The 17,575-nt window shown below is 31.2% G+C and overlaps 1 protein-coding gene across 1 annotated transcript in view; it reads right to left on the reverse strand.

The window, feature by feature from the left end:
* Window positions 1-4,922, reverse strand: part of LOC143641315 (cadherin-10-like) — a 104,992-nt gene extending 100,070 nt beyond the window's left edge. Inside the window, 1 exon segment of the mRNA XM_077108579.1 lies at window positions 4,692-4,922. Coding sequence (XP_076964694.1) covers window positions 4,692-4,922 — 231 coding nt within the window.
* Window positions 4,923-17,575: the final 12,653 nt, after the last annotated feature.

Here is a 17,575-nt window from a genome sequence, read left to right on the forward strand (position 1 = left end):
GCTTTACACATGAACAACTCTTTCTAAAAACAAAAAGATAAATAAAAAAGCAGGTTCTTTGACTGTCTAGTCTTAACATTTAACAACATTGATTCATGAAACACAAATTCCAAAACTGTGTTATTTCAATTTTAGTTTTCAGTAATGCAGAAATGAAACATGGTGATATTTCCTACCTATTGTTTTGTTCTTGGCCATACCTGAGACAAAAAGAAAAAAAAAGCCTCATAATCTCCTCACACACTTATATATTATTTGTTCTCTCTCTAAACACAGATAGTCAGTGAGCAGACAATTTAAATTTTTTATTGCCATATGCTTAACAACAAAGTAGCAGCTGGAAGGCCTTCTAGATATTTATTGACATAATAAATAATCACTTCATTCATAGTGGTATTTGGTGCCCACAATTCTACAGTGAGGGATGACTGGCAGATGGGTGCCAACTACATGCCTTAAGACAGGAGTTAAGATCTTGGTAGAAGTAGAATCTGGGGAAAACAAGTATGACTGGCAACTCTTAAGGGAAGATATATGATTGTAATTAAAGTAGATTCAGAAGTAAGAACTCGTGAAGAATTTAAAATCAAGATTGAACCATTTAAGAAAAGAAAAGGAAAAAACCCTATAGCAAACTCTAGAAAGGTGTTTTTCAATCTTAGCACTACTGACATTGACAACTGACCCTTGGAGGGTCAGTTCTGTGCATTGTGAATGGTTAGTAGTAGTCCTGGCCATTGACAGCCAGACCTAAGAATCACATGCCAAGTTGTAAAAACCTAAAATGCTTCCATACACATATAAATGTCCCAGGGGAGGCAAAATCACTCACAGTTAGAACCACTAATCTAGGTTAATTTGAGCTCATCACAGTCATTCAGAAGGTGCAGGCAAATGAGAAAGTTCTGAAAACATGAAGTTGAGAAGAAGTGACAAAATACATGACTCATTCCTCTTTGATCATGGGAAAGTTTAGAGTCAGAAAATGTAAACTAAAATAATGAAATGTCAAATGACCTGCAAGAGGTTTGTTCAAACAAAAACAGCTGTTTCCAAACTGTAACAAATGAAACATTAGGAGCAGTATTTCTATTGACTATTCAAGAGGGAGAATGATTGTTCATCTTAGGTTATAGAGTGTATAAACAGCAGCAATGCATAAAAGATGTGATGTACCTTGTGGGTGGAAGGGAGTCTCAGTTAAATTATCAGTGGGAATTACACCTTCAACTATATTCTTAATCTATTGAAATGGAAAGCAGGCATTATGGCTCCAGTCTGATAAGGCAACAATGTTTCAGGGCAAAGGGATATGATTTTAAGAAATAGTTGAACATGGTTTCTGTTTTTCAAGAATGCTCAAAAATTGGTACCTAATTCTGTATTTAGAAAAGGATATTAATGACATCTGTTAGTTCAGAATTGCTAGGAGGCCCCTTAATCTTTTATGACTCTGGATGCTGTATGATTTTAAGAGGATTGAGGGTTATTCTGATTATATAAATACACAGACATATATACATGACCATATACATATGCTCACAGTTTTATTTCCTGAAGTGAATGATATTACTATAGTGATTCAGAGACAAATCCATGATTTTATTTTTATATTATTAATTTTCGTGGGTTTGGATTTGTCTCTATATCTGATTTTTACTAAAATCTATTTTAACATGCTTTTCATTACTTCAGACTTTTGTATAAAATACAAAGTTTGTACAGTAAATAATATTAGTAATTTACTTAGAGTTGTCTGTTATTACCAAAATTGAATTCAAGAATACAAGTTTTAGTTTCATTATTTATTTTAGATTTGAAAATAGGAAGCTGAGAAATTAGAAATTATGATAAAACAGGACAACTCTTACAGGCAACAGGACTCTGTGACTAGAAACTACATATGAAAATATCAAATTGATAAAAAGTAAAAAATTATAATGTTTCTCAAATCAAATTAGGAAATTTAAAAATAGTTAGAGGTTTGCAATACAAAGGCTACACAGTTTAAAGTATATTTCTTGAAGTTCAACTCTTGAAGACTATGCTTTCAAAGTTGAAGAAATTGGACAGTACATGAAAACTTCCCCAAAATGCTATCAATTTTTGTATATAGAAAATACCTTAAAGGGCAGCATTCTTACTAACTCTTTGAAGAAAAAAGGTTTTATGATAGATACATTTTTTTTGCTTGGAAATCCATTTGATTGAATGATTTATTAGAATAGCCTTCTTAGTCATTGAAAACTCAGCAAAGAAATGTTTTAAGTTCATTATGGTTGATTTTATTTCTTTAAAAATATATATGCATATTATAGATGAAATACCTTTATTTAGTTTATATGTTTCTATATGGTCCTGAGGATTGAACCCAGTGCCTCACACACGCTAGGTAAGTGCTCTACCACTGAGCTACAGCCCCAGTCCAACTCTATTTCTTATAACATAGTAGCTGTGGTGGTGAAATTCAGCCACTGACTTCTCTTTCTCTCTCCCTACTGCCCAATGCTCTCTTTATTTCTTTATCTCTTTTTTAAATAGATATTAAAATACACTTTACATTAGTAAAATAATAGTACTATAAAAAGTGAATGTACATAAATGTTCACTGGTGTAATCATTCCTTTTGATTTCATAGATGAGAAAATGAAGACCAAGAGAATGCAATTAAACATTGAAAAAGAAATGTTGGCAGGAAAAAAACATTATATATGCTAGGTGTTCTGTGGCCAACTGTATGATTTTCCTGTGTTTCCCTCAACTTTAACACTATAACCAAAAATTTTTATCTGATGAATTAAATGACTCCCAGTTGTTTGAATATTTAAAAAATGTCTTTCCTCTTTGCATTTTTGTGCTCATCACACATTAAGATCACATGCTTATCTTAAAGGAAATGAAAACTTAAGGGGAAATTTCCATGGCTGTAATAAACTTATTATAAATAATATTAGTGAGAATATGTAGGATATTTTAAGTTTTCATATTTCCTGAAGAAAATATGTCTTATTATGAATTTAAATTCATCATAAGGCACATTTATTAAATTATTGTATGTTTAGCATTGCCTTTTTGACATACATAAATGTGTATGCTTCCATTTAAAATAAGATTTTAAATTATATAGACAGTTAATGCAATATAACTAATACAATACTGTAATATAGACAAAAATTTTTTAAAAAAATCCTATTTCACAGATTATGAAATGAATAATCCACAGTAACTTGAAAGTGCTCTACCACTTGAAACATACAGTATAAAATGGACACTGTGGCTGTAATACAGATTCAGAATCTACTTGTATCTCAGAGGTAAAGCATTTACTAAACTTTTGTTCATCCAGGAGCTCAGTATATAGATTACAGAAATTAACTACCATAAATTCTCTATGCCCATCCCATTAAATGATTTTCTGATTTGCTTTCATAGAGCAGAATAGAGAGACTATAATTTAACTGCATATCAAGATGCATATATCTTAACTGGTTACTCACTTTAATTGTTCTCAATGATTTAAAATTCTAGACTAGTTTTATCTGCTGAAGAGCCAAGTGGTACCAGATGGCTGAGGGAATTAAATTCAATAAGGCTCAAGTTAATTCAATCAGCTAAGTAGTTATTAAACTCTATTCCAAGGACTATGGACAAAGATATGAAGTATAGTTCTTGATTTTAAAGTATTAACATTCTATGGGAAATGCAAAAAGAAAAAAAAAACAAGAAGCATCTTGACTATCTGGAGAGAGTATATAATGTAATACTTTAATTTCTCAACATTTATTAAATCCTCATTAAGAACTAGATGAAGGAAAATAGATGCCAAATGATCCCTATGTCCAGGAAAAAACAAACAAAACCATTTATAGTTTCTATGGGCAAGATTACCATTATCACATCTTTATGTGGTTGATTTCATGTTTTAAAAGTTTTCTATAGTGTCACCCATAAAAATTACCTTCACACTGTGCTCTTAAGCATGCAACCATTGGGTCTGTGACAAGTCTGTTAATTTTTGCTTTTTGCTAAGATTGCTTAGGTTGCTATTTGTTTTCCTTCTCAATATAACATTTCACCTTTAATATCATCTTTCTTATATTATCGGATGTTTAAGGACTGATATAATTGAGTATGATAAAACATATCAACATTTTTTAAATGAATGAAAATATATTTTATCAAAAATAGTGTTACTTAGAAGACAAAAACTTAACAAAAAGTTTAATGCAAGACTTGTATGCTCCCCTCATATTGTAGTAAGTAAATTGTTTCTACCTGCTGATCTTCTTAGTTGTTTTTCTTTTATACAAATACTCTCAAATTTTGATTTAACAAAACTAAAGAATACACATGCATATACACACACATATATACACAAACACATATGAATATAGTCATTTAAATGACTATATTAACAGATATCTATCATTGTTTTGTAGTTAAAATTTTAAGTGATTTTTTTTTACATCTTGAGTCCATGAGTTGGTGGAAAAAAATTAATTCACATAAATAAATTCCTACATTTATCAATTTCCTAGTTTTTCAAAATAGAATAATATTTCATAAATAATACTTTTGGGATATTTTGGGAATCAAAGATATACAGATCATCATCTCTACAACCTTTCATTTTCCATAGTAAGACTTGTAAAGTATGAAGGTAAATATTTGTCATTTCAGTATGGACTTACCTTGCCTACATATTGATAATCAGATCCTGTATATTCCTCCAGTAAGAAAAACTGAGTCCACATCCAACCACGTTTTTGACGATGCAGAATTTTGCCATCACTTCTTGACACTCGTGCACCTAAAGTCCTTTGTTGAGGCACAGGAGTCTTTCTGAATGTTATCTCTGGAGAACAGAAATGTGGCAGGCATAGGCAGAGTAGAATCAGTCTCAAAAACTGGTGTATTGTCATAGTTCACTTGTTGACAAATCCCAAAGTGGATGAAGAAAAAGTAGTCTTATTATACTGGATTGGATTTTACTGCATTTCAACTGGTTTCCAACATTTCATTAATGTTTGGTACTTTTCCAAAATCTTTAAGCAAACAGATAAAAAAAAAGTCAGTTGACAACATTATGACTATTATTTGTAATTTTAAATTTAAAATTATAAAAATTTATTAAAACATTTAGTGTTTCTGTTTTTCACAGAATAGTGATTGGTTTGGGGAAGCCTTGTGTCATAAAATATTCATGATTTAAGAAAATATGATTACAGGTGTTTTCTTTAAACAAAGCATAAAGAAGAGATATCATGAAATTCATTTATCTCTTTTGGTGATTTAATATTATTTAGAATTTATAATTCCTATAGATTGTAGGTGTATTTTATTTTGTGTGTCATTTGTTTCTGGAATAAATTTAATATAAATTTTACTTAAAAAACAGTGATTTTGGGGCTGGGGATGTGGCTCAAGTGGTAGGCGCTTGCCTGGCATGCATGCGGCTGAGGTTTGATTCTCAGCACCACATACAAACAAAGATGTAGTGTCCACCAAAAACTAAGAAATAAATATTAAAATTCTCTCTCTCTCTCTCTCTCTAAAAAAAAAACAGTGATTTAAATAAACTACAGGAATTGTGCATTACTTGTAAAATATAATAATACCTATATATTTTTCAAACAGCGCACAATTTTTTTCCAATTTAATCTAGATGCAAAAGTAAAGACAAAAGCAAGCAAACAAACATATAAACAAAAGAGGATTACACTGGGTTAAAATCTTTCCTCTCTTTTCTTTGGTGTGTGAAACATCTGGGTTTTCCTAGATGCAGCAAAAAAAAAAAATTCCACTACAGAGAATCATTTCTAAAACAATTAATACTAGTGGGTAAGAAGATATAATCAAGTCACAGCTCTACCTGTGCTATGTTTACCCAAACTGTGCAGTTCTAATGGTCCCTATGGCCACCAACTTTGTCCCAAATTGCATGGCATCTCTGTTGGACTGTGGCAATAGTCTATTTCCCCACTCTCCACGTTGTGCCTGACAATATTTTCTCAACAAAATCTCCAAAGTAACCCCATTCAAAAGTAAGTTACACCATTTCACTGCTGTCCACAGAACATTCAACTGGCTTCTCATCTAACTTTGAGTGAAATCTAAAATCTATGCAAAATTACCGCATTCCCTTCATCACTGTCACTCCTCTGACCTGCTTCACTTCAACCCTTCAACTGCCCTCCTGACCAACTCCTTTCCAGTTACAAGGACCCTCTTCTTCACCCTGCAACAGAGTTCATCTGCTTCTTTCCTCAAGTCTTTCTGCTTGTTCCCTGTGCCTGGAATGCCTTTTCTGAAGTTAGCAACTTACATAGGCCCTTTGGTTCCTTCAGGTTTTGCTTTGAAAACTCTTCTGATATTTTACATATCCCAACACATGACATGCATTTTATTTATTTGTTATGCATAAATTCTGCCAACCAGCTACAATCTCTTTCAGGAAGGATTTTTTTCTCTTTTTCCTTTACTGCTTTAGTAACAATACATACAACAATATCTTGCTCCAAGTGGATGCTGAATAAATATTTTGAATGAATGAATAAATGCCTGCATAAAGTGGATACAAACTTCTGAATATGATTCATTACCTGCTGTGTGTTGTTATGCTAAAGTATTCATCTATGGAAATGCATATTTTTAAATAAAATTCTTAATTCTCATTTATCTTATCATTAGAATATACTTATTTAAAAAAAAATTTGTAGTTGTAAATGGCCAGAATGCCTTTTATTGTTTTGTTTTGTTTATTTTTATGTGGTACTCAGCGTGGAACCCAGTGCCTCACATATGCTAGGCAAGCACTCTGCTACTGAGCTACAAACCCAGCCCCAGAATATTATTCTTATTTTAAAATTTTGTGTGGATTTTTAATTTTTTCCAATAGAAATAAATTATGTGTCAAGGATGATAAGACATTTATTTTAAAAAAGTGGCTGGAGAATGAAATGATTGAGTTCTAATTCTCTTATACAGCATGCATTCTAAGTATTCTGGTGTTTACATTTGTGTTTCCGTCTATGATTATTCGTTAGCAATCTGTTTACTTTTTGTTTTGTTATTTAAAATATTGACAAGCTATAACAAATGTGCTTTAGAAATAATACTAATGGTGAAACAGTAAATCTCCTGAGTGTACTTAATGTCACTGAAACCTCCATAGTGTGTGAAGTCATTCAACATGATTGATGCAAACTCTACTAAAATATTATATGTGATACTTTACTTGGAGTTTAGTAATCACCTGATGCACAAAATAGTTGTACATACTAAAGTAATGACTTTATAGAAACTCATATTGTTTGGATTCTAAGTAGCAAAAACATTTAATAAAATGATGTTTGTCTTTTTGTATCTCAGGGTGTGCCAATGGTATATCCGGAAAGTCACTTTTCCTAAGGGAAGGGAAAGTCTGTGTAATGAGTGGTTTCTACTCTTTTCCACCAAAGCATAAAATTTTATTGAAGCAACAGTCATTCTCAGTTCATCTATTTTAAGTACATTTTACACAATGATCATTGGAAAAACTATTCCACTGACAAGAATACATAAATGTAGACACTTTTAGTAAACCATCATTTAATTTGTCCAAAGTTAATTTTCCCTAGGATGTTCTATATGGCTCAGAGTCTATATGTAGACATATCAAAGCATTGCTCATTTATTATTAATACCACAATTTTTGCCAGTAACCTGCCTCAAATTACAGAATAATTTTGACTTTAGATTCAACCAATATTCTTTCTTTTAAAGAGACAGAAAAAGAGAGAGAGAGAATTTTTTAATATTTATTTTTTTAGTTATTTCGTCGGACACAACATCTTTGTATGTGGTGCTGATGATTGAACCTGGGCCGCATGCATGCCAGGCAAGCACACTACCACTTTAGCCACATCCCCAGCCCCTCAACCAATAGACTTTTGATATGGTAAATTAATATATTTTATTGTTTTATTTAGTATTTCATGACTCACAACTGTGCTCCCCACCAACCCTGTGTTCTATGTGCCACTATGCAACATTAAATGATCATTTCATGAATGAGAGCTTACCTTGTTCATATCTACTGCCAGGTTTTCTAAACCTCAACTTTTCTTATTTAAAAGTTATACTACAGGGTGTTAGGTGAATTAATTTTCCAAAACTCACTTCACCAAGATTCAAATCAATTAAAAATTTTGAGTATATCTTCTACAGGGAACATAACATCTACCATTCATAATTCATTTCAATATCTGAAATCAGATAATTTTAAATTTTTTATTTCACATTATTTCCAATTGTTTTTCATTTCAGTTTTGATATGAAACTTATGTGTATAAATTACTTCCTCATGAATATATAAATCAGAGTACTGTTTAGGTGATTAAACTCTATTGAATTTTCCTCACTAGTGAACTCCATTTTGTAAGCTCGATGTAGATATACCAGCAGATGTTTCTAGAATTAAGTAATACATGTTTTTAAAAACTCTTTCTGGATGGGTATGGTGAGGCATGCCTGTAATACCAGAGGCTTGGGAGGCTGAGTCAAGAGGATTGTGAGTTCAAACCAGCCTCAACAAAAGTGAGGTACTAATCAACTTAGTGAGACCCTGTCTCTAAATAAGACACAAAATAGGGCTGAGGATGTGTCTCAGTGGTGGAGTGCCCCTGATTTAAATCCCTGATACCCCCTTCCCTGCTCAAAGAACTCTTTCTAAATAGGTTGGACTGCTTGTGATGAAAAATAAAAGCTGTATTTTAGAATATAAAAATACTATTCAGGGGAACTATTGTACTTGTTGGAAATTATAAACTATTAAAAGTGTCAACAGGATTAAGATAAAAGTAAAATACTTAAATTAATGAAATTTTATAATGTAACTTCCAATTAATAAATTTAATTTTTGAGTAGTCTATTTAAAATGATATTTCCTTATTTTTATCATAAAACTAACATAAATATCATGCAAATTAAGAATCATTAAACCACCCTTTAGCATGTGCATTCCCATATTCCTTTAAATTAGAGCTTTCAATTTTTGACATACACTCTGGATTCTTAGGACCTTTGGTAAGTGTCTGTTCCCACTCAGCATATCTGAGGCAGCACGCATGATTCTCCATTGCCAACTAGCTCACATATCATGCCAAAACAGCTTGGTACCATGCTTTCAACAGAAAATCTGTAGACCAACTCAAACCTAAATTCACCTCTAAAATATATTATGACTTTTTTTCCCCATTAGTGCTTCAGAAAACAGGTACACATTCTACTATGATAATGATTGCTGCTGGAAGATTAGAACATTATTTCTCAATATTCAAAGTCATTTTGGACACTTTTTTAACCAGAAAGTTTTGACTCAAGTCAGCATACTCTAAAACAATTTCCCTTCTAATCATAAACATAAATATATAAACTATGATTTCTTGTATAAGCACATTTTAGATAATTTGTCTCACTGGGCTTCTATAATTTTTATAATCACAAGATTTCATTATTCTCTGTAAATACTTATCACACATATTAATTCCTCAAAAATCTTCAAATTTTATCATTAAAACACTCAAAAAAAAGCAGATCACAGGATACAATAGTGGGTATTTTGGAAAAACTCAATTACTAATTAAGTCTTCATACATCACAGATGATTACTTAAGCTACAATCCATCTTTGGCTAATAAAAAGAATTAATCATTCTTCAGTCAATTGGCTATGTTGATTAGAATCCTAAAGTATTAGTTTTTTTTAACCACCATTTATAATAGTAACAAAAATGCTAAAGATTATTGAGACCAAACTGAAGCCTGTATAGTCGTATAACTTTAATGCTTTTAGTATTTCATACAACAAATACGGTCTAATGAAATTCAAGACTGAAAAATAAAGGAACAGTTTTCAGGTATATTGGTATAATTAAAATGAGTTGATGCATACTAAATACTTCCTTTTTATTCAAATGATGCCATTTTATGCATCTTGGATAAAGCACAATTTGAGATAATTGAATCAAAGCATTACACAAAGGACACAAATAAAATGAGTCCATATGCTTGATCATATTTTCCAAGACTTTATTATACATTACTTAATGTGCTTTAATGCCTTAGAAAATATATAGTTCTATACTGAATATTTATCACTCTATTTTAAATATTCTGCATATGCATTTCTGTTTAAATTGTAAAGCAATGTCTTATACCTTGCATGCAAATTTAGTAATATAGGGATTAATGCAAAGTGTTCAATGAATATTATTGTTAAAATTGACTGAATATTGTTATTCTGTCTAAAATATTTTATTAAGAAGGAACCTTGATTCCCTTCCCTAAAACAAAACAAAAATATTGTATGCATAATCCTATTTGTATGTAACATGACAGAACTCACATAAGACATTTTTCAAACTAGTGATCAATACATCTTTGTTGAATAAAAAAAATATACCACACAAGGTTCATTAGTCTCAGATAAGTTATCAAACATTTTTGATTGCTATGCTTGCTATCAATGCAGAAAAAATTCCAAAAAGCTCCCATTTCTTGCTATTCTCTGTTTAAAATTTTCCTGCAAGCAAAACTGTTTGAAATTAGTTTTATTCCTGGGAATGTGACCTGCACACAAACTGGCAAAACACTTCTCCAGCTGTTCTATGAACTAACATCTTCATATTGTAATTTTCCAGCCATGTACAACCCACATAAATTTGTAGCACTGAGTAGATAAAGCATATGGCAGAGGTGAAGAGGAGCCTTGGTGAATGAAGCACATAACTTGGAGTGGTCATTATCTCTAAGATTCCTGCTAATAAGTTTAGGAACAGTGTCCAAAAGTTCTTCCTGCTCTCTGCACAACCTTTTTAACTCAGCAGCAAATGTGACAGTCCCAGATGTAACTTGATCCACGACCATGTTAGCAGTGCCAATACAGCTGTGACATTACACCTGCTCCTTTCAGGAAGCCTCATTTTACTGTAGCTGGGATTTATTTCATTACGTGAAAACTGGTAGCAAGAATGCTCTCAGGGTAACTTAAAGATGCTCAGATAAAAGCCATCTGGTACCCCATTTTCTTTGATCCAGGACTTGAAAGATTGTGTAAACAATGAATAAAGAAACAAAGAGAATTTCAGAGTTGTTTTGGAGTTTGCACCCAGAATGAATTATTTCTCATTGAAAACATTAATATTAGAACACCAATGAAAAGATAAACAAAGTTGGAAGCCACTACTAAGGATCTTTTCTAAGTCACTTCAATGAAGACCTTTTGTATATGTACTAAGCCACTAAATACTTTAATATGTTCTACTGTGGAAATGTATAGAATATGCACTATATTGAAATTAACAACATTTTAAGACGTTTTCACTGTTAAACTAAAAGTGCAAAATATTTTGACACTAATTTGTGAAGATGAGTAAAAAATACAAATATACAAAGATAAACAAATGTTCATTAAAATTCTACTTAAATTAAAAGGATACATGTTGCTGTCAACATGAGGATAAACACAGTAATCATCAGACAGACCTCGAGGCATGAATTTGTGATACAATTGGGCTTAAGCAACAAACAAACAAAAATGAAAAATATATTAGCACGATTTTTTAATTCTAATTATGCTTTAGGATATGCCCAATACTAAACTGAACTGCTCATTAGTTGATCACCTGTCCTTTCCCTATATGGAAGCTCATTCCATAGAAAAGAATTATCTACTAAATGACATTCTGTGGTTGAAATATAAAATTGGAATAATACCATGTCAGCTGAAGTTCTTTTTCTTCATGGAAGACAGGATTAGCTTATAAAGTACTTCTTATTTATTATAATGCTCATCTCAATGCTAAATTATAATTTCATCATATTTTTCAAGTAAACAAACAATTCCAGATTTATTTCCTTTTTTCTATTTATATATATATATATATATATATATATATATATATATATTATATATTCATTTATTTATTTATTTTATTTCTTAAAGTTATCAATGCCTAGATATAGACACTAGACTACAAAAACTGTTATTAGGTACATAAATATTTGAAGTATTAAACTATAGTATGTTGTACAAATCAATGAACCATTCTTTTAAAATTTTTGTTCTTGTTCTTTGAATCTCAGTGGGATGTGTTCAGAATATCCATTCTATAGATGTGTCATCAATACTCAGAATGGTTCTTTCAGCAGTGTCTATGGAGTACTTTTTCTTGTACCATCAAGTCTGCCATATAGGAGCTGTCAAATGTAAAAAAAACTGAAATGTCTTTTACCACCTAAGAAATAACAATGTAAAAACATGAAGAAGTACCTACTTTAAACATCAGTGGTCTAAGGAATTATTTTGATTGAATTTATATCCAAAATGATCCAAAGGAAAGAAAAAAATAGAGTGCCAATATATGTGAACTGTATATGTGTTAGGTTTGCCAACAACTGTAAGAGTTAAATTCAGCTATGACAACACAATGGAGTGGAACTGTGTTTCATGAGTGGGAGTAATGTGGCAGATATAGGTACAGAGACATGAATAGAGGAAGAACATTACAGAGCTCCAAGAATAAAATGCAGCCTGTGCACTAATTTAATTAAATTCACTTTTCTTAGATGAATAAGCTCAAATTTAGGCCCAGGCCTATAATAATGTGGAGCCCAAATATACTAATAATTAAGACAAAATTTTTCTCTTACTCATGGTTGTGTTATGCGTTTCATGGACACTAGGTATTTAGCTTCTGTGGGCTTTAAAACAAAATGTATATTACAACTGCATTCATAGAAATACATATGCATTAATAGATATATGTATATAGTCATATAACTTATATATGACTATATGTCTTTATTTTTCTTAGAGGTTTGCTTAGTTCTTGGATTTTAAAAGAAATTAAAACATTTGCATGGGTCTCTAAAAGTATTGCAAGCACTCAGATCTATGCCTAAATGGGGAAGTTGACCCTGATTTTTAGTAGCAAACTTTATCATGGATTTTGAGCTGTCTCCAAACAGCATAAGATATTTTTCTTCTATGGGATAATCTGAAGGGTATGGAAAGTTTCAAGAGTAATGTTATATGAGGTGTTCAATTCAAACAGTGTTATAACTAGAAATATACTTGGGTCACCAAATGCATCTGCACTCTTTGTAAATTCTCTACATAATTTAGTAATGAACAGATGTTACTATGATTAAAGCTTATCTAGAAGACACTCCAGCCCAAAGTGACCTGCTGCATCTTGGGGAAAGTGTATATCATTTTATGGAGGTGAGGGGGTACACATCCTAATGACCTTCAATGGACTGAGCTCATCAAAGAAAATATTTCAACGTCACTTTAATTTAAGTTCCTGCATTTTCCCATAACCAGGAACATGTAGTAGTAGATACTTGCAGCAAGGTCAATGAAGAAAATATGGAAAAAAAGTTCATTGTTATTTAGACAGAGTTTTGTCATTTCTTTTTCCTATAAATTAGATGGAATGAGAATAAATAGTAGAAAGGTAAGGATATAAATTAGATGGAATGAGAATAAATAGTAGAAAGGTAAGGATATAAATTAGATGGAATGAGAATAAATAGTAGAAAGGTAAGGATATAAATTAGATGGAATGACAATAAATAGTAGAAAGGTAAGGATCTATCTCAAGGCCAATTTTCTAGAAAGGGGAAAACCTGCATCCTTTCAATAGCTCTCTCGGTTATTTTTTTTTCAAACATGTATCTTCATCTTTTTCAGCATATTCTGCTCATGATTAACATTTACCTTGGATCACGGCAGTTTTATCTAATAATGAAACTTTAAAATACAGAATATCTAATTTTATGAATTAAAGGGGAGGAAGGAAAATGAATAAGGAAGAAAAAATCATCAGTGGCATATGAAGAGGAGCAGAAAACAGAATAGTAAGGAAGTGAACGCTTTGTCTAGTTGGAGATGTCAATCCGCCATCGTAGCTGTAGTAGGGCCCACTCAATTTAACTTGTGCATTTTACTTTCGGATTCTAATATAAACTAACCAGACCTTCTGAATAGGGAGAATATGTGCAGAAGACAGCACTCCCTAAAACTGTCTGTGAAGGCATCAATACTCTGACAGTGGAACAGTAAAGTGTCATTACAAGAGATGGGAGGAACGAAACCAATAATCAATAATCTCTGTGAAGACAAATATACTCATGAAACTTAGGCAAATAAAAATATGTAAAAAGTATAACACATCATGACTTTACCTCAGTTCAATATTCAAAAGTCAATCATTTAAATCATGTTATCAACAAATTAAGAAAAACTCTGACCACTTCAGGAGATGAAGAAAAAATGCTTCATAAAATTCAACATCCTTCATAGTAAAATTTCTCCATCCCACAGAGAGCACTTACAGTATCCCACAGCTAGCACACTTAGTGGGAGAACCTACGTATTTTCCTCCAGCTGATGAAGAACCAGGTACAGGTGTCATTTCTCACACCTTGCATTCAGCTTTAAACTGATGTTCCTCCACAAAACAGTAAGTTAACACAAAATAGTAATAAAAATCATACATAGAGAAAAAAGAAAACTGTTTCATCCTAAATATAAGAAATCCCAGATAATTTGCTTTAGAAACACTAGATTTAATCAACAGATTTAGCAAGTTGACAAATACAAGATGAAACAAAAAACATTAATTATAGTGTCAAGTAATTGCAATCTCACAATTGTAAACTGAAATAAGAATAAAAGTATAATTTACCTGAGACCAAAAAGACAAGAAATATTTAAAATGGAATACAAAAAAAAATATGCAAGATCTTTATGCTGAAATTTTCAAGCCCCTACAAGAAAGTAAAAATTTAACAAAGAGATGTTTTATTTTAAAATATTTATAATTGGGAAAGCTTAATATGTCAGTTTCAAAAGACTAAAGTAAAATTCAAATTTTAATAATTTTAGAAATAAAACTCATTTTTGTTTTTTAATTGTTAAAACTTTCTTAGATATGGTTCTTAAAAGGTATTTCTAAAATTAAAAAAAAAATGACAAATTTGACCATCAATATTAAATGCCTTTTGGGCTGAGATTGTGGCTCAGTGGTAGAGTGCTCTCCTAGCATGTGTGAGGCCCTGGGTTCGGTCCTCGGCACCACATATAAATAAATAAATAAAAGGTATTTCGTTCACCTACAACTAAATATATATATATATATATATATATATATATATATAATATTTTTTAGAAAAGCTAAATGCCTTTAAAATGCCTTAATAAAATGAGAATACAATTCATAAACTTGTAGAAAACAATTTCAAAATTCTATTCTGTAAAACCATTTATCCACATTATATAAAGGAAACATAAAAGCCAATAATTAAAAAAAACAAAAACATGCAAAAGACTTGAACAGACATTTCAACAGATAATGCAGATGACAAACAAGCACATAAGTAGATGCTCAGCATTCATTATTGTGAGTAAAAATTTAAAGTACAATGCATACCACTGCACTTAATAAAATAGCTAAAGCAAAAAATTTAAAAAACATTATTAAGTATTGGCAAAAATATAGAGCAATTGATACTACTATACCTTATGAGTAGGAACAATATATCATAGCTACTTCTGAAAACAAATTTGCTTTGTTCTGTTTATCATGTTACATATGTACCAATCACTCAATATTATCAGGCTACATATTTTAAAAAAGAATAATTAAAATAAAACTCTATGCAAGTAAAGTGTACCTACTTTACTCAGAATCATAAAACAATGGAAACAATCAAAATATTTTCAAATGGATGAATGGATAAACAATATTAGTGTATCCACACTGCAATAAATTGAATGAACTATTGATACATGCAACCACATGCATGAATCTTAAATATACTAAAAGAAGACATCAAACTCAAAATTATATATAGTATATGATTGCATTCATATGACATGCTTAAAAAAGCAAAAATATAGAGATACAACACAAATCTGTAATTTCCCTCCCAGTCTAGTAAATTTAAAATACTACAAGAGAATTTGGGAGGGGGATATGGAAATATACTTTGTCTTGACTGTAGTCATAAGAAAATAGGAATTTGGGCTGTGGATGTGGCTCAAGCGGTAGTGTACTTGCCTAGCCTGCGCAGGGCGCTGGGTTTGATCCTCAGCACCACATAAAAATAAAATAAAGATGTTGTGTCCACCGAAAACTCAAAATAAATATTAAAAAATTCTCTCTCTCTCTCTCTCTCTCTCTCTCTCTCTCTCTCTCTCTCTTTCTCTCTCTCTTTCTCTCTCTCTTAAAAAACAGAAAATAGGAACTTGTCAAAATTCATAGAAATTTACTTTAGGAAGGATACCATTTATTCTATTTGAATTTTATACTGATATGAATGGCCAACAGGTTATGATATGCTTTTTAATATCAAGCAACATCAGAGAAATCAAATCAAAACCACAATGAGTCATCATCTCCCATCTGTTAGGATGGTTATTCTATAAAAGGATGTAAAAATTTTTAAAAATGTATTTACCTTCACTACATTCTCCTTTATCAAATATTGAATATTTTAATAATTTAAAACTTTTAAGAATATGCAATTTGATAAATTATACAGAACACAAGACCTACTAAATATTAATTACATACCTAAATTAGTAGTCTGCAGAAAAAGTAGTCATTTTAAATTTTTATTTTGATCAATGCTTCCTTTATTCTACTCTGAGAAACTGTTGTTCAAAAGAAAAAATTAAATTGCCTTAAACTTATACTCTGTCTTGTTTCTTGAAATTCTTTGATTCTACTTATCACTTGTCAAAACAATGGACGACACTTAACACCTAACAGCATGCCAACTATCTTGTTTAAATTTTTTTTCCATAACCTCATTAGAACTTTATATACTTAGCGAGGCCTGAACAACCTGAGTTTCAGCAAACAAGGAGTCAGTGCAGTAGTGCATAAAATATTAGGCTCTGAAAGCCCATGCCTGCTTAGGGGAGTGTGTAATTTAATAAAGTGTTCATAGATGTCAGCACACTGGCTCATCAGACTTGTGTTGATGTCAATGCCTGAAGCACAGAGACTCCTACTCCTAAGTAGATGACTGAAGTAAGATTGCATTCTCCCTTGGAGACAGACACAAGGATGGGAGAGTTATTCTCAAAGCACCTTAGATTTACAAGTATCTGATGGAACAAACAAAAATAAGAAAAGGCAAGTCAACAAGGGAAATGAAGTTGACAGGGTTGCATTATTCATTAAAAAAAAAGTTATGAAAGATACCACCAGGCTTCTATTGTTCCCACTTTATTCACACACAAATTTTCTAGCATAAATTATAAATAAGGAATAATATTTTTATGACATATTGACTAAGTTTTCTAACAACTAACAACCTTCTGTAAATCCCCAAGAATTTTAAGCAATATGGGTAAGAATTCCATACAGAATAAATTTTACTTTATTGTCTAGGGATGAACATTAGTTGTTCTATTTTAGATTATTCTGAAAAAGTGAAATGAAAGATTTCTCAAGAGAAGTTGAATTATGTGTCATCCAAAAAGAACATCTCATCTTAGACTATACAAATTAAAGTTT

The sequence above is a fragment of the Callospermophilus lateralis genome, unplaced genomic scaffold (assembly GCF_048772815.1).
Source record: "Callospermophilus lateralis isolate mCalLat2 unplaced genomic scaffold, mCalLat2.hap1 Scaffold_96, whole genome shotgun sequence".
NCBI lineage: Eukaryota > Metazoa > Chordata > Mammalia > Rodentia > Sciuridae > Callospermophilus > Callospermophilus lateralis.